The sequence below is a fragment of the Phascolarctos cinereus genome, unplaced genomic scaffold (genome assembly GCF_003287225.1).
Source record: "Phascolarctos cinereus isolate Bilbo 61053 unplaced genomic scaffold, phaCin_HiC Scaffold_2;HRSCAF=192, whole genome shotgun sequence".
Lineage (NCBI taxonomy): Eukaryota > Metazoa > Chordata > Mammalia > Diprotodontia > Phascolarctidae > Phascolarctos > Phascolarctos cinereus.
In genome coordinates, this window is record NW_027555625.1 from 344,456,813 (window position 1) to 344,475,048 (window position 18,236).

Consider the following 18,236-nt stretch of genomic DNA (forward strand, 5'->3'; position numbering starts at 1 on the left):
GCTGTAAGTATTAACATGCCATACTATTTGATGCATTTTTGCTAAATGTTGATATTGATTCATTATCTATGATACCTTTCAACAAACTGAAGTTTTCTAGTAGTGTATGTATGTGTGTGTGTGTGTGTGTGTGTGTGTGTGTGTGTGTGTGTGTGCATCTTGAACGGATATAGCATTTGATCAGTGGTCTCAGAATTGAATAAGAAAAGGGCACTGACTAGATTGTATTTCAAAAATTATATAGTACTTTGAGTGATACCAAGTTGTTTCTTGTGGAAGCAATCGTTAACTTTAACACCAATATTCTCCTAATGATACTCCACGGCTGCAAATCACGAAATAAGAAGCAGCATGCCATAGTAGAAAGAACATTGACTGTAGAGTCAGATAACCTGAGTTCAAAACTCACCCCTGACACTACTCCTTATGTGATCAGACATATCAAAACAGTACCAATAACGGCACACGTGCGACAAGTGGCATGAGAACTCTACAAGCGTATTTGTCACCAGAAAAGGAAGTGGGTTAGTCATGTATAATGGATGACAAATACCACCTAGCCATCCTGCATGATGTCTTTTTGTTGTTTTGATCCAGATTTGGGATTTGATTGGTATAGGGAACTCCTGACCTGCAAACTGCCTCTCCTAATACAAATGAGCCACTGTTATGCAATTTATAATCTGAGAGAGTTGCTTGCCATTTCTACCTTCAAAACATCACTTATATATACTCACTTCTCTTTCTGATATTTCTACCACCCTGGTCCAGGACCTCATTATCTCATGCCCAGACTATTGCAATAGCTTGCTGGTTGGTCTTCCTGCCTCAAATCTCTCCACACTCCAAACCATCCTCCACTCAGCTATCAAATTGATCCTTTTTTTCTTTCATTTTTTCAATTATGTGTAAATAAACATTTTAACATTCATTTTTACAAAATTTTGAGTTCCAAATTTTTCTGCCTCCCTCCCCCTTCCCAGAATGGTAAGTAATTTGATATAAGTTTTATATGTGCAATCATGTAAAATATATTTCCATATTAATCATGTTTTGAAAGAAGAAAGACCAAAAGGAAAAAAAAACACTAAAAAATAAAGAAAGTGAAAATAGTAAGCTTCAACCTGCATTCAGACTCCATCAGTTCTTCTCTGGATGTAGATAGTATTTTCCACCAGGAGTCCTTTGGAATTATCGTGGATCATTGTATTGCTGGAGGAGCTAAGTCATTCATAGTTGATTATCACACAATGTTACTGTCACTGTGGACAATGTTCTCTTGGTTATGCATCAGTTCAAGTAAGTCTTTCCAAGTGTTTCCGAAATCTGTCTGCTCATCATTTCCTATAGTACTCAAATGGATCTTCTTATGGTGCAGGTCTGACTACAACACTTCCCTACTCAATAAACTCCAGTGGCTTGCTATCCCTTCCAGAATCATTTATAAAATTCTCTGTTTGACTTTCAGTGCCATTTGTAATCTGGCTCCTTTTTACCTTTCAGTTGTTCTTATACCTTACTCCCTTCCACATACTCTTTGATCTAGTGATATTGGCCTCCTTGCTCTTCTGCAAACATTAATCTCCATCTCATAACTCCAAGTGTTTTCACAGACTATCCACCATGTCTGGAATGCTCTCCTTCCTCATCTCAGCCTCCTCACATCCTTCTTCACACAGCCTCCTTTAAGTCTCAGCTAAAGCCCTACCTTCTGCAAGAAATCTTTTCTAGTCCTTAATTTTAGTGGCTTCTCTGTGAAAGTACCCCCAATTTATTCTGTACCTATTGTATTCATATATGAATTTGTTGTTTGTATATTATCTCCCTTACTAGATTGTGAATTCACTGAGAGCAGCAACTGGTTTTTGCCCATCACTTAGCACAGTGACTGGCATGTAGTAGGCATTTAATAAAGCTAATTGATTGATTTAATGATTACTGCTACAGAACTTCTGGGGCATGATCCAGAATAAAACAAATAAAAAAGTCCCTGAGATTGGAATATAGTGGAGAAAGCAGATCTAGTCCTCTTCTTGTCTGAGGGATTGAAAAAATAAAGGCAAAGAGCTGTTCTAGAGCCCAGAACCAAAGGGCTCATATATTTACTTTCAGCTAGAATTCCATTTTACCAAAAGTTTGGCCTCCATTCATAGGTACTGTCAACAACGGTTTTTGAATAGTTCTTTAGAATCACTTAAGTAAACCAAGGGAGAGTGAAGGAGGTATGAGAATCTCAAAAGCCAAGGTCACAAATACTTGCAAGTTTCTAACAGCTTCTCTAATGCTAAAGCATCTATGCAAATTACCAAATTGGCTTCATATCCATGTTGAGAAAGAAACTGAGTTTGAGGTAATGAACTAAGGACACAGCAAAATATTTTCTTGTTTATCAACACAAACAGAAGGCCTAGAGAGTGTGATCGTTACCCTTCAGCCTATCAAAGCTCAGAATATCTTCCTGGACATCTTTTTAAGCTGAGGAAAGTTTTTTTTTCCCTTTCAATGCTAATTTTAAGGGGGAAAGGGTACGAGAGATTTTCTGCAATGCCCTCAACAGTCATCATTTTTATAATAAAGGTATGGTTAGTCCTGGCAGTGAATCAATGGCATATGAATATTATATTAAAAGCTTCATGAAAGAAATTCATAAGTCTACCCCCAACCCAAACCAAGCAAAGGCAACCAAGAAGCAAAATGAGTGAGTTATTAGCAACCTTTATTATTGGTTGCCTTAAAGTGGTTCTTTCTTGGGCTCACAACTATCTTCAAAGTTATTTTAGTATAATGGGAAGATCACTGGCTCTGGAATCAGGAAGACCTAAGTTTGAAGCCTGTCTCAGACACTGTGAGATTCTGGGCAAGTCATATAACCTTTCGTGCCTCGCGTTCTTCAAGGGTAAAATGAGGGGGTTGGATTTGATGAACTTTAAGGTCCCTTTCAGCTCTGGGTCAGTGAATTTATGATCCCAGAATCCTTTTTAGCTCTCTAGCTACAGTCACATGATCCAGGCTCTAAGGAAAGCAATCATTGCTCTAGGATTCTTAGATTCTAGAAAAAAATATATGCAACTATGTGCATTACAAAGAAATAATCTGGGTAGAATTTTAAATGTTTTATTCCAAAACTTAGTGACAACTTCAAAGTCCACAAAAAGACAAAAGAATTTAAGAAGGTTATAGTGAACCAGGTCCACCATATAGTGAACCTATATTTAACCCAGTGACCACATCAGATGCAGAGTAAATGTCAATAATACTTTCGTTCAGAGTGAAGGAGAGGTGTTCCATTGACCACGTCTTGCATTCCCTGACTCCAGCCAAGGGACTAATGATTGAGGTTCTTAGATTTTGCGAACAAAGAGTCATTAAAGGGCTGATTTGCTGAGTCTCTTCTCTGAAGGCATGAAAGGTACAAAGATGCAAGTCAGGAGGGAGCTAGTCTTCAGCTGAGCAAGTGTGTTCCATGAAACAATTCTCCAGTCTCCAGTTTCAGAGGACAGTCTGAGAGTTGCCTCAGGAGAATAAAAAGTCTTTCTCAGGTAAAATCACTCCTGAAAAAAAAAGGGGAGTAAGAAGGAGATGAAAAAGAAAAAACAGATAACAATTCAGTGGGGAATCTTTTTAATTTCTTCTTTTTGAAAAAGAAAAGTGCATGGTGGAAAGACTTAAAGGACCTACATTCGTATCCAGCCTCTGACACTGTATGACCTTGGGCAAGTCACTTACTATACCTGGGCCTCAGGTTTTTCAACTCTAAGATAAGGATTAAATGGCCTCTGAGATCCCTTCCAACTCCAGATTTCTGATCTTAAATTCCAAAATGGACATTTTCATGACCAATTTATTCCATTTCTTTTTTTCTTTATTTCTTCTTTCAACTGGCATCATTTTACTAAATGCACACATTGGTTGTATTAGCATAAAATTTCTTGACTAAGGAAACAAACTTTCAAAAACTATTATAAAATTAAAATATAGATTTTTTTCTAGACAAAGAAGTTTTGATTGATTTCTTAAAGAAAAAAAAAGTGTTCAAGTTTCATTAGTGAAGCCACAGCCTGAAGGCAAAATGACTGCTAAGTTATTTTTATATGCAGGGAATAAAGGTGACAGTTGTAGACAATGCAGCAAAAGCACTTTCCAGTGATTCACAGTAGTCAGTGAGGACTATTGTAAAGTACACTAAAATTGGAAAGAACATCAAAAATAAAACAATTGAAACTGAAAGTTGCAAAATTCTAATGATCTGGAGTGGCCCGAAGAAGATATAGGAGAAGGCATCTCATTCCCGCTTCTTTGCAGAGGTGGGGAGGTACTGGTATGAAGCATTTAATATAGCAGACTCTTTTTAAATATTTTATCTGTTTTGCTGAACGGTCATTGCCTATTTTTTTTAATCTTATGGAATGAGTCTCTAGGAGAGGGAGAAGTGAGGAATATGTTGCACAATGCAAGATATGAGGTATCAATAAATATTTATTCAAATATAAATTTTAAATGTGTTTTTTCCAAGAAAAAAAGTTTGATTGATTCATTTTTAAGGAAAATAAGCAAAAGTTTTTATCATTGAAAACACAACTTGAAGTTCATTCTTTAAAAGGTTTTCTTTGCTCAGTGAATAAAGGTTGGCAGTTGTAGGGAGAAGGGAAGAGATCAACCATTTATTAACCATCTACTATGTGCCATGTATGGTACTAAGTGCTTTTTCAAATATTATCTCATTTATCCTCACCACAAAACTGTGAGATAGGTGCTATTATTATACAGATTTTACAATTGAGGAAACTGAGGGACACAGATATTAAACAAACTTTCCCAGAATTATACAAAAAATGACTGGATTTGAACTCTGGTCTTCTTGACTTCAGGCCCAGCATTCTCTCCACTGTGTCACCTACTGACTTTATATTGTAGACAATGTAGTAAAATGCATTTTTTATAAAAGTACTATAGGTAGTGAAGGACTCAAGTTTGCTCAATAAACTTGCTAGCACTTAAAAGAACATGCTTTGTTAGTGAATAAAGTGTTTTATCGAGTGTAACAAAGATAGCCAGAGTAGGTTTAAATCTGTTTTAAAAATTTCCTGTTTATTTTTCTTGTACTCTTTTCATATGCAGATTATTTCTCTTCTTTTTTAAAAACTGATTTAAAAAATTAATTAACAAAAAAATCTACCTTCTCAAATCTAGAAAGACTTACATCGACTGATGCAAAATGATGTGAGGAGAACCAGAAGACCATGGTACACAGTAACAGTAATATTGTGCAATGACAAACTATGAATGACTTAGCTATTGTCAGCAATATAAGGATCCATTCTGAAGGACTTATGATGGAAAATGCTATCCACCTCCAGACAAAGAACTGGTGGAGTCTGAATCCAGATTGAAGCATACTTTTTTTTAAAATTAACTTCCTTTTTCTTTTCTTTTTTTTTTTTGATCTGTGTTTTCTTTTGCAACATGACTAATGTGGAAATATATTTTGCATGACTGCACATGTAGAATCTGTATCAAAGTGCTTGCCTTCCTTAAGGAGGGGGGCAGGGAAAGAAGGAGGGAGGAAGGGAGAGCATTAGGAACTAAGAAATTTTTAAAAATTAAATAGTTTTTGCATGTAATTGGAAAAAAAATCTAAAAACTTTCACATTAGAAAAAAATCTACCTTCTCCCATCTCCACGTTAACCCTACCAAAAAAAAGAAAAATAAAGACCTTGTAACAAATATACATAGCCAAGCCTCTCCCCTCCAAAAAAATTCTTCATGATCATGTCCAAAAATGTCTCAATATACACACTGAGTTCCTAATTTTTCTGTCAGAAGGTGGGTAGTACATTTCAACAAAAGTCATCTGGAATGGTGGTTGGTCACCGAATTGATCAGACTTGTCTTTCAAAGTTATTCATCTTTACAATGTTGTTATTATATAAACTGTTCTCTTCTGCTTCTGCTCACTTCACTCTGCATAAGTACATACAAGTTTCTCCGGTTTTCTTTGAAACTGTCCTCTCCATCATTTCTTATAGTATAATAGTATTCCATCACATTTATATACTACATTGTGTGCAGCCATTCCTCAAATGATGGGCACTTTTTACATTTCCAGGTTTTTTGCTACTACAAAAAGAACTGCTAAAACATTGTTGTTAATATGTATCTTTTCCTCTTTATTTAACCTCTTTGAGGTATAGAACTAGCAATGACATTACTTGGTATAAAGAATTTAATAACTTTTAGGGAATAGTTCCAAATTGCTTTCCAGAATGGCTTGACCATTTTCATAGCTTCACCAGTGCTTAAATGTGTCTGTCTGCCACAGCCCCTCTAGAATTTGTCATTTTCCATTTTTGTTAACTTTGCCAATCTGATGGTTGTGAGGTAAAACCTCACTACATTACAGTTTTCTGATTGTTTGAAAATTATTGCTTCGTAGTATATTTTGATCATTTAAATTTTTCAAGGATGTTGATGTGTAGTTTTATTTCTCTGTTTTGAGTTTCCCTAGATATGAAGACCACATTTGTACCATAAAAGAAATTTGGTAAGACCTCTTTTTCCTATTTTTTTTTCTGGGAAATGCAATATTGGAATTAACTGTTCTTTGAATGTTCATAGAATTCACTTACAAATCCATCTGGTCCTGGTTGTTTTGTTTTGTTTTAATTTCCCTTTTGGGATTTCATTTACGGAATGTTCAATTTCTTTTTCCATGACTGGGTTATTTAATTCTTCTATTTCTTACTCTGTTAAACTGGGGATTTTTTTAAGTATTCATCTGTTTCACTTAGAGAGTTCAGTTTTATTAGGATCTATTTGGGCAAAATAGTTTCTAATAATTTCCTTTATTTCTTCTTCACTGGGAGGTAAATTCATCTAATTTGGTTTTTCTATTTCTTTTCTCATATCAAATTAGCTAATGATTCATCTCTTCTATTGTGTTTTTCCCAAATAGTTTCTTATTTTACTAAACAATTTTTTTTCTTTCAAACTTATTATTATCTTCTCTGTTTTTCAACATTTCTATATTAAGTTTAATTGGGCTTTTTAATTGTTCTGTATATTTTTTCAATTGTATGGCCAATTTGCTAATTTGTTTCTTCTTTTGTTGCTGAAACTGTTTAGAGATATAAATTTTCCTCTAAGGATTACTTTAGTTTCATTCCAAATACTCTGGTATGTTGTTATTGTTGTCATTATCTTCATGAAATTATTTATTGTGTATATGATTTGTTCCTGGATCCATTGGTCATTTAGGCTCAAGTTATTTAGTCTCTTTTTTCAGTGGCTCTTTATTTAACCGATTTTTTTTTTTGCATTTTAGTTCATAAAACATGTGTTCAATAATTCTACTTTTCTGCTTTTGTCTGTAAGGTTTTTGTTTTAATACATGGTCAATTTTTGTAAAGGTACCATGCACAGATGACAAATATACCTTTTTCTATTCCCCTTCAATAATTATCATAAGGCTATAATATTATTTTTTTCTAAAAATCTACTCAGGTCCATACTTCTTTATGGTTTATTTTGGGGTGAGATTTATCTAGGTCTGAAAAGGGTATGTTGAGATCCCCTACTGTCATACTTTTACTGTGTATTTCTCCTTTTAGCTAGTTTACCTTTCCTTTAAGTATTAAAATATTATGCATATTGGGCATATATATATATATATATGTATATATATACATATATATACATATATATATGTGTATATATATATTTAGTGCTGTATTAATCCATTATCTATGCAACCTTCCAGTAAGTATAGCTTTTGGTAACGGAGACCAGCCAAGATGGCAGAATAGGAAGAGTAGTACAACTCAGCTCTCCTCTCACAACTACTCCACAATGATCTAGAAAACACACCAGACTAAGTCCTGATTAGAAAAGGTAAAGAACAAGATCAGAGTGGGTCATTTTTCCAGTCCAGGTCAGCACAAAAGGACAGAGAATAAAAGAGGTCTGCAGAGACCAAGAACTGAGTCTAGTCAGGAATGTTGTGTGAAAGGCACTCCTTCAGAGAGAATGAACATCAGTCTCCCTATGGCTATGTACCAGGGAAAGAAAAGATCCAAGATCTGCTAAAGAAGAGTCTGAACTTGTGCAGGAGTAAGAACAGATTCCAGTTGGAAGCTCTGTCACTCATACTCCAGGTTGAAGGTGGGCAATCTATATTTAGAGCTAAGGCCTGGTGCAAGGAGTGATAGCTGGGTTTGGCTGTGTGCCTAACAAGGAGCAAGCAGCAGTGGCATGGATCTAGCCCCAGTAGTGGAAAGTGGTCCAGCCTCCAGTCGAGTTGGAAGCCTGAAGTGGAATACCCCAGACCAAAACAGAACATGAAGTTCTATCACTTTGAACCTGCAGAGCTTTCCAGCTTGCTGGACTAGCAACAAGACCACCTAGGTTTCTTCATCTACAAAATGAAGAGTTTGGACTCATTGGCTTCCAAAGTCCCTTTCAACTATAAATCTTTGATCTTTTGAGTAAGCCACAGTTCTCCTGCTCTCCCCCCACACCATCTTGAAAAGGTGTTCGGGAAGCCCTCAGGACTACTTGTCAATCACAGGGAAAGGGGCAGCTAGGTGGCCGTGGATAGAACACTGTCTTTGGAGTCAGGAGGACCCAAGTTCAAATCCGGACTCAAACACATAACCTTTACTAGCTGTGTGACTCTGGACAAGTCACTTAACCCCAATTGCCTTACACATGCAAAAATCACGGGGCAAAAGCTCTTATTCTGAAAGAGAAACTGTATTCTGCTTTCTGTGATTCTAATGACAAAACTAAATGATTTCCCACTTTGCGGCCAACTTCTTCCCTTCTAATGAAGAAGTAAATGACTAGTGTATCCACATATAGAAGTGTGTGGTCACCTGGGAGTGCTGTGACAAATCTGTTGTCTTTCTCACCTTTAGAAACAGTTCGGGATTGGATTACAAGATCATAGATTTGTGGAAGGAATCTAACAGGTTATCACATCCAACCCCCCTCATTTTACTTAATTTTTTAAAAATTCTGGACTTACACCCAAACACACAGATTCACAAGCATTTCTATATGCAAAGTAGAATAGAAAAAGAAAACTGCTTATGAAACCTATTACATACAGCAACTCCCTTGTTTTACAGGTAAAGAAACTGAGGCTTATAGAGATTAAGGGATAAGATAGAGATAAGCCCAAAGTGACATGGGTGGTAAATAATAGAAGCAATCTGAACTTAGGTACCCTGACTCCCATTCCTGGGTATATACCATTGAGGCCACCATGTTACCCCACGCATATTGGGAAAACAAAATTGGGTTACATAAAATTGTTTCTAAATTCTTATTGCTGCACTGGGATCAACACAAAATATGAAAATACCAATAAACCAGAACTTTGAATTTTCCATAACTTTTTGTTGCAATGGTTTTATGAAAAAGATCAAATAACAAGCAAGTAAACTAAAACATCACATTTAATTAAAACAACAAGAACAAAACACCCAGAATCACAGAATATGAGAAATGGAAGAGACCTCAGGAGCAAACTAACCCTAAAGGGTTACTACAACACTCTCAACAAGTGATCCTCCACTCTCTGAAGATTTCTAAGCACAATCCCATCATCTCTCAAAGTAGCCCATTCCACTTTTGGATAGTTTTAACAGTATGAAATTTTTCCTGACATTGAGCTAAAGTTGACCAATTTTCAACTTTCATCCATTATTCCTGGTTGTGTCCTCTGGGACCAAACAAAATAACATAAATCCTTCCTCCAGATGGTAGACTTTCACAGCTATCTTATCCTGCCTGAATGTTGTCCTCAGTTTCTTCATCGGATCTTCCCACATCATGTACTTAAGGTGCTTCTTCAGTTACCCACCTCTGGACATTCTCCAGCTTATAAATATCCTTCTTAAATAGCATACAGAAGTGAACAGAATACTTCAGATCAGGTTTGACAAGGGCAGAAGACAGAGGAATTACCATCTCTCTATTGCTGGAAGCTGTGCCCATCTAATGCAGCCCAAGATTGCATTGACTTGTTTGGATGCCACGTCACACTGACTTTTGATGAGCTTGCAGACCTCTAAAATACCCAGATCTTTTTCAGAATGACTACTGTCTAATCACAATTGCATCATTTTGGAGCTGTGAAGTTGATACTCTGTGTCCAAGTCTAAGTAAGACTTTATAATTTACCCTATTAGATTTCATCTTATGAAAGTCAGTCCAGGGCTCCCTCCTGCCATGATCCCCTTGGATCCTGAACCTGTTTTCCATTGTGTTTGCAATCCCTTCCAGAGGTAGCTGGTAATGCAGTGAATAAAGTGCTGGGCCTGAAGTCAGGAAGACCTGGGTTAAAATTCAGATTCTGACACTTACTGGCTGTGTGACCTCAAGTCACTTAATTTCTGTTTGCCTCAGTTTCCTCAAATATAAAATGAGAATAATGACAGCACTTACCTCACAAAGTTTATTGTGAGTGATCAAATGAGATAATATTTGTAAAGTGCTTAGCACGGTGCCTGGAACATAGGAGGCACATAGAAATGCTTATTCTCTCCCTTCCTTTCATGTCATCTGCACTCCTATGACATGTGCTATGTTTAGTGCAGAATGGGTCCAAGTCCCAGGACCTCTGTCTTAAAGGTGCAATGATCATAATAACAGAGGCATTCATTTGTTCACTTCTTCACAACCACCAGGGAAGTGCATGTAGTATTATTTCTATTTTGCAGAAGAGGAAATTTAGATTTTGAGAAGTTAAGTGATTTGCTTAAGGTCAGTTTCTAAGTGTCAGAGGAAGTCTTGAATTTAGGTACTCTGATTCCTGGCCCAGCTTTCTTTCTATGACTGCCTCCTTCAAAATTTAAGTGTTATATTGGCTGAGAATCCAGCTCATGCTTCCTATACTTCCTGGCAGCTGAGAACTTTTTTTGAACCCAAAATGTCCAAGAATCCCATTAACATTCAGAATAATGATCTTTTCTAAGAATCTTGGTCAGTGCAAAATCAATCAGCCATGAAGGCAGAAAAAAATTGATTCAGACATTCTAAAAGGATTTTTAACTCTTATGGTTTGGGTGAGGAAGGGCTTCAGTGAATGAAGATAACCCATTCCTTGATTAAATGGAATCATTTAATTAATGTTTTACCATATATTTAAGGTTTGCTTGTTTAGTTCTATTTAACTTTTTTTACATAAACTTACCATATGGTATGATTTATATAACCTAACCTTATGGTAAGAAGGATCTCTAAAGAATAAAAATTTTAGTGATGTGAATTTGGGTGATAATCTTGTCCGATTCCTTCATTTTAGAGATGATGAAACTGAAACACACAGAAGCTTCACTGATATTACCATCTGTTTGAATGATTATGATTCTCTCTTTGTTGGCCTTCCCACAACCACGCTCTCCCCTACTCCTCTCTGTCCTTCATGCTGCTACCAGAATAATGTTTTTTATGTAGAAATCTGATTATGTCCTGTCTCCATTTGAAAACCTCCTATAGCACCTTATTATCTCTTAAAGTCCTAGTTCTCGTCATCTATTTGTGTATCCTCTTATCAGACTCTCAGTTCAATGAAAGCAAGGACTATGACTTACCTCTCTCAGCACCTAGTATAATGCTCTTCATAGAATGGGTATTTAGCAAATGTTTGCTGAATGAATCAGTGAATGAAACAACTTTCCTAAGGTCACATAGTGGCCTAGAACACAGATTTTCTGACGTCCAGATCCATGCTCCTAATTATATTACATAGGAAATTCAGAATAGTCAATGGGCATAGAAGGAGGTTTTTCTTCAGTCATTATGCAGTAGTGTCCAACTCTTCATGTTTCCATTTAGGGTTTTCTTGGTGAAGATACTAGAATGGTTTGCCATTTTCTTCTCCAGCTCATTTTACATATGAGTAGAAGGAGGTATTTGGTGCCTAATTTAGTCAATTAATCAATAAACAAGGATTTATTAAGTACCTAATGTGTGCCAGACTCTGTGCTGGGTGCTAGGGATGCAGAGACAAAAAATGAAATGATCCTTGCTATCAAAGAACTTGTGCATATGTATGTATATATGTGCATATATACACACATAAAATGTGATAGCTATATATGCACATGTATAGATTTTATTTATATATGTGTATATTATATAGCATACTACATAGAGTATTTACTTATATGTGTTCATACACAGACACATAAGCACACACAACTATGTCCTGTGAAGTAGTTGCATGTATCCAAATTCACACTCTTCAGGTATAATTGTGTAAAATATGGTAACTGGTTCCAGCCCAATGGAAATATATTATGTGGCTTTAAATGATATAGAAGCCGTAGAAGCTGGGGGGACGTGGATATCTAGGAGGTGGTATTTGAGTTGAGTCCTAAGTTCCAATATCTATGTTAAACATATTATCTTTGGTGACCACTCTCAAGTAGAATGAGAGCAGGGTCTCTCCCTCTCCCTCTCCTTCTTCCCCTTTCCTCTGTCTCTCTGTCTCTCTGTCTGTGTCTCTCTTTCTGTCTGTGTGTCTCTGTCTCTGTCTCTATCTCTGTGTCTCTCTGTCTCTGTCTCTGTCTCTCTCTCCCCTCCCCACTTTTGTGAGCACCCTCTGCCTGGTATGTGGGGTATAAGTAGAAAGCACTTAAATATTTTTCAAATTGCATTAAGACCAGCTAAACCTAATCAAGAGAAGAAAAAGACAGTATAGAAAAAGTGGAGTCACAAGATAAAGGAAAAAGAAAAGAAAAAGGAGAGAAGAAAAAAGAAGTGGGAAGTAAGAGCGAAGAAAGTTTTCAACCCATTCCTCTCAGATGTTCTAAGCACAGCTTTCTGAACCTTCTTCAAAGGTGTAAAGTTAAAGAAAGGGGACACTGTGACTGGGTTATATCTTGTTAGTATCTAGCACACCACTGTGCACAGATAGGTACTGAATGGTGCTTTTATATGATGACTCCAGTCATAATTCCCACACCAAATAGTCAATGTTAGGAAGACAAAGATGATTTGTCATTCCCGCCCCCACCTCCCATCTTAGGAAGTCTTCCCTCTCTAAGATAGACACTTACAAATGAGGAAATGGGGAAGAACAAAGTTGATCTGGAACTCAGGGATTTGTCACTGTTTGGTTTCCCCTCAATATCTGGAGTGAAAGTTCATATCCAAGAAACATGGTGGCACTCACTGGGAACCCCCGGATGGTGTTCACTGTAAATCCTTTGAAAAACACCTTTGCAGGAAGAGAATCAAGTTATTTCATAGCTTATACATCCCAATGTTATTTTGACAAAATATTTTACTTATGCATACTTTTTACATTTGCATTCCCACAACCCATTCTCATAAACATACAAAGTAACACAATGAGACAGATACAACATGGTAAGATTTTACTTTTTTTAGGACCTGGGAGGGTTTAATTCATTTTCCCCAGTTTCTTATTTCATCGAGCACTCTATTATCAAAGGTGATCAATGAGGACTCCATGGCTGCTAAGGTCACTTCTAGAGCTATTGACTTCTAAGAAGGCTATCTATTGAATAGGAATTTGTGTTTTTCAAAGTTTTAAAGACAGGAGAGTTGAGCACAAGAAAAAAAATGAATTAGTTTTGTTTTGTTTTTGCACCTCAATGAATTCTTTTATATTGTTCCTTAATCTCCTTCAATGGACAAAAGCAGGGTGGGGGGGAGAGGGAGGAGGATGTTTTCTACCCTAAAGTAGTGAAGAGTGAAAAAAGCACTAGGATATGGAAATACACTTAATATGATTGTACATGTACAGCCTATATCAGATTGTATGCTGTCTTGAGGAGGGTAGAGGGGATGGAGGGAGAAACAATTTAGAACTCAAAATCTTATAAAAGTGAATGTTGAAAACTAAAAAGAAAAAAAAGAAAAAAGATAGGAGTAAGGTGACCTGGCTGTTAGTCCCAGCTTTGCTACTACTTGACTATATCACCTTGAGCAAGTCATTTCCCACCCCTCACCCCAGACCTCATTTGTTAAGTGAGGACTAGATGATTTCATGAGTTACACACTTAAAAATCCTTGATCTTCTAAAGGTTTGGGAAGATAACCCAACTAAGGGCTGGGTTTTGTTATTTCACTGATGGTGAGGGTAGAAACATTGCTCTTATGGGCACTGTGGAAGTTTTAACAAAAGGTCTTACTGTGGTTTGTGTGTACATGCTTCCTACCCTGCAAGAGGGAAAATGATGATGAGATCTCTCAGTGTAGTCTGTAAGGTCTAGGGGAATGAATGAAATGCTTTTTATTCTGTGGCTTAATTGCCCAAATGTCCATCATATTCACATTATCATCTTTGCCAAAATGTCATTCATATTACATTACGTTAAGGTGCCCTTGCAGTTACCCAGGCCCTTATTAAAGCAAGTAAAGGAATGAAGAGATGTCAAACTACCTTTGAAAATTCAGGCAGGTCTGGTGACACCGTTATGAATAAGTGTCTCGGGTGAATTAGAAAGGAAACAGTGCCATACGTATTGAAGAAATGATTGGTCAGACCCAAAGTAAGGGTAGAACAATTTAAGAAGCCTAGTATAGTTTGAGTAAGGGCAAGAGTAAGACTTGAGAAGGAGCCCAGCCCCCAATAAGGCAAAGAACTGGAGAAAGAGAAACTGAGAGAAACCCTAGGAAGTGAGGAAGGTGGGAACACAGGCAGAAGTAGCTGCCACAAGGAGAACATCTGGGAGTGAGGCTGATTGGGTCAATCAATCTGAGGTGTATTAGGACAAATGCTGTGTTGCTGAAACCACTTCCACTGGAGAAACCACTTCCATTCTCTGCAGAAAATTCCGTCTCAGCACGGGAAAATCTGACTTGCTTCTCTTTGTTTTAAATGCTTTTTTTGTCCTCATAAACAGTGTATTTATTGGGATTAAAGTTGGGAGGAAATGATTGAGGGGAGGAATTCTAGAAGGAGAGAGATTTAAAACTGAGAATTTACCAGAGCACTGTCTCTAGTTGGGAGCTCAGAGGTAAACAGGCAAGACTCCTCCTCAGAAGAGGAGATTCAGGCAGGGGAAATGAGTCTTAAGCAAAGGGACTCTCCAGGCTACTCCAGCAGAGGACTAAAAAGCATGGGAAATATGCCCCTTTTCTAGATGCAGGTTTCCTAGGACAAAGCCCCAGTCGATCCGCTCTAGTTGTGTCTCTAAACTGAAGAAACAAGTTATTTAGCCTGAAAGGAAAAGTGTGTGGAAATTCAATGCTGTCTTCACAGACCTGGGAAAGGCTGTTATATGGAAAAGTAATTAGTAATCCATTATATTCATTTTAATTCCTTTTTCATTAATAGCCCTTCAAATAGGTGAAAATATTTCATGTGAAAAGGGAATTAGTAGGAATATTATTGTGTCATAATAAGTGATGAAAGGAATGGTTTCAGAAAAACCTGGGAAGACATGTGAACTGATGGAGAGTGAAGTGAGTAGAACCAAGAGAACAGTGTGTGTGTGTGTGTGTGTGTGTGTGTGTGTGTGTGTGTGTGCGCACGTACGTATTTCAACAACAAGATTAAAATGAACAACTTCGAAGGATTTAAGAATTCTAATCAATGCAGTGACCAACTGATTTCAGAGGACCAATGATGTATGTTATCCACTGCTTGGCAAGGAGATGATGGATTCAACATGCAGAATAAGACATATTTTTGGAAACAGCTAATGTAAGAATTTGTTTTGCTTAACTAGGAATATTTATTTCAACATTTTGTATTCTTCCCTTCTTTCTTAATAGTGGTTGGGGTGGAGTGAGTGAGAGATGGGAGAGAGAATAAACAAAAGTTTGTTAATTGAAAAAGAAAAAGGTAACTTTTAAAAAAAAAGAATTAAACTTATACTGCATAGGGATGAGCTTGGAGCAAACAAAAAACTTCCTAAAACATAGATCATTCTTAAAGTGAAATGGACAGCCTTATGGGACACAGGTTCCCCATTTCTGGAGTCTATCAGTGTAAGCTGTATTACCACTGCTGAGGGAGATGAGGTAATTCCTACCAAGTTATGGGTTGTGTTCAATATCCTCTGAGACCCTTAAACCTCTAAGGTAATTCTGTACATGGCATGTCAGGTCCTGAATCTCAGCTAGTTTTAGGTCAGTTACTTTCATCTACGGATTCTATAATCAATCAGAGTAATTTTCATGTTTGGCTGAAGAGGAGAGCAAGGTTATTGTGTACTTTGGGAGGAATTATCTTTTAATAATAGGAATGATAATGTTAGCTAGAATTTACAGAGCAAATTAACATTTGAAAAGGGCTTGTATCTTATTTGATCCTCACAACAACCCTATTAGGTAACTACTATTGTTATCTCCTTTTTGTAGACAAGAAAACTGAATCTGAGAAAGTTTAAGTGTTTTGTGCAGGGTCACAATTTAATAAATTTCTCAGGCAGGATTTAAACTCAGGTCCATTACTATAAGACCAGTGCATTGACAACACTTAACTGTCTTTTCTCAGTTAGTGAAACTGAACAACAGAGTCAATGCCTCCTTCTAGTCCTATGTTATGAGATAATTTAGAGCAGGAATTCTTAATCTTTTTTCTATCATGGAACCCTTTGTCAGCCTGGTGAAACCTGCAGATGCCTTTTCAGAATAATGTTTTTAAAATGCATAAAATAAAATACAGATTTCAAAGAAAGACAATTGTAAAGAAATAATTTATCAAAATATTTTAAATAAATAAGTTCACACCCTAGGTTAAAAACCCCTGGTTTAGAAATTTATAAAAATGTCGCTGCTAACATTAAACACTGTCTAGGCACTGAGGTGGTTTATACAGGAATGAGTGAAAAATAAGTCACCTACATTTTAACAGTGTTTTGAGAAGCTAACTCTTAATCTTTCTAAAAATTCCACAGGACTACAGATTACGTAATAAATGGCATGTAAGGTGCTGAGACAAACTTGGAGGGGAAAATTCCATCCATTGAGTTCACAGCTACTCACCTGGTTGCCCAGACTGATCTCTGCTCTCAAAGAGCAAAGTTTCTGTCCTATTAAGCCCCACTAAAAGCCACAATCCTCCCTTTTGGGGTAAGCTACGGCACTGGCAGCATGCTCCATACCACCTCAGACACATGGAAAGTTACAAATCCCCCAGTCAGAGGAGTTTACAGCCTATTTATGTGCCACTCATCTACTCATATTCAGATCTGAAGAATGGAGAGGATGCTAAGAACTATAACTTCTTAAACTAGACTTCTAGATTCACAGAAAATAGAATAATAGATAGAATATAAGTTTCAAGAAAGTTTCTCAAGTGCTGGAAAACTGAAGAAGCAATGTTTTATTTAAAACAGAAATGCTGCTAGCTAGGTGCTCAATAAACATGCAGAGAAGAAAGAGAAAAAACAAAGAGCCAAACATAAAATGATAGAGACAGGAAAGACAAAAACAGGGGAAAAAAAGCCAGAAAAAGAGAAATAGACCAAAAAAAAGGGGGGTAAAGCCACCAGAGACATGCATAGATACATGTGTGTACACACAGACATGCACGGGATTTAGAGAGTGCAAAAATAGCATTCAAAGTGATACAGACATAGAAGAAAAGAGAGACTTCCCAAAGTGACATCACCATCTGGTAGCCTAGGAAATTTCCACTAAAAACTCAAAGGTGTGTTTTATTTTCTCAGCTCTGGACAATATGTGCCCTGACAGGGATGGATATTCCTCCTAGTAGTTGCCTCACAGGACAAATGAAATTAAAGTGATGACCAGACAGGGCCCCCAACACTATTTGCAACCATCCAAAATTATCCCAATGTATTGCATGAAAATTTCAAAATAGAATTGCCCAAAGTGATCTTCAAAAATCACTGAATACAGGACCCAAACTAATTTCCTTGAAGAAGAATAGGTACTGCTATGTCCAAAGGCCTATAAAAATGTGCATACCCACTGACCCAGCAATAATATTTCTAGGGCTGTATCCCAAAGAGATCGTAAAAATGGGAAAAGGAGACATATGTACAAAAATATTTATAGCAGCTCTTTCTATGGTGGTGAGGGGATGCCCATTGATTAGGGAATGGTTGAACAAGTTTTGGTATATGAATGTAATGGAATAGTATTGTGCTATAAGAAATGATGAGCAAGCAGACTTCAGAAAAACCTGGAAAGACTTGCATGGACTGATGCTGAGTGAAGTGAATAGAACCAGGAGAACATTGTACACAGTAACAGCCACGTTGTGCGATGACTAACTTTGATAGAC

At 36.9% G+C, this 18,236-nt stretch overlaps 1 protein-coding gene across 1 annotated transcript in view; it reads right to left on the bottom strand.

Annotated features, from left to right (window-relative positions):
• Nucleotides 1-3,098: 3,098 nt before the first annotated feature.
• Nucleotides 3,099-18,236, bottom strand: part of SLC25A48 (solute carrier family 25 member 48) — a 56,382-nt gene continuing 41,244 nt past the window's right edge. The window contains exons 7-8 of the mRNA XM_020991406.1: nucleotides 13,066-13,226; nucleotides 3,099-3,551 (exon numbers count right to left, since the gene is read on the bottom strand). Of these exons, the coding sequence (XP_020847065.1) occupies nucleotides 13,104-13,226 (123 nt within the window). The 3' untranslated portion in view covers nucleotides 3,099-3,551; nucleotides 13,066-13,103. The remainder of the gene's footprint in view (nucleotides 3,552-13,065; nucleotides 13,227-18,236) is intronic.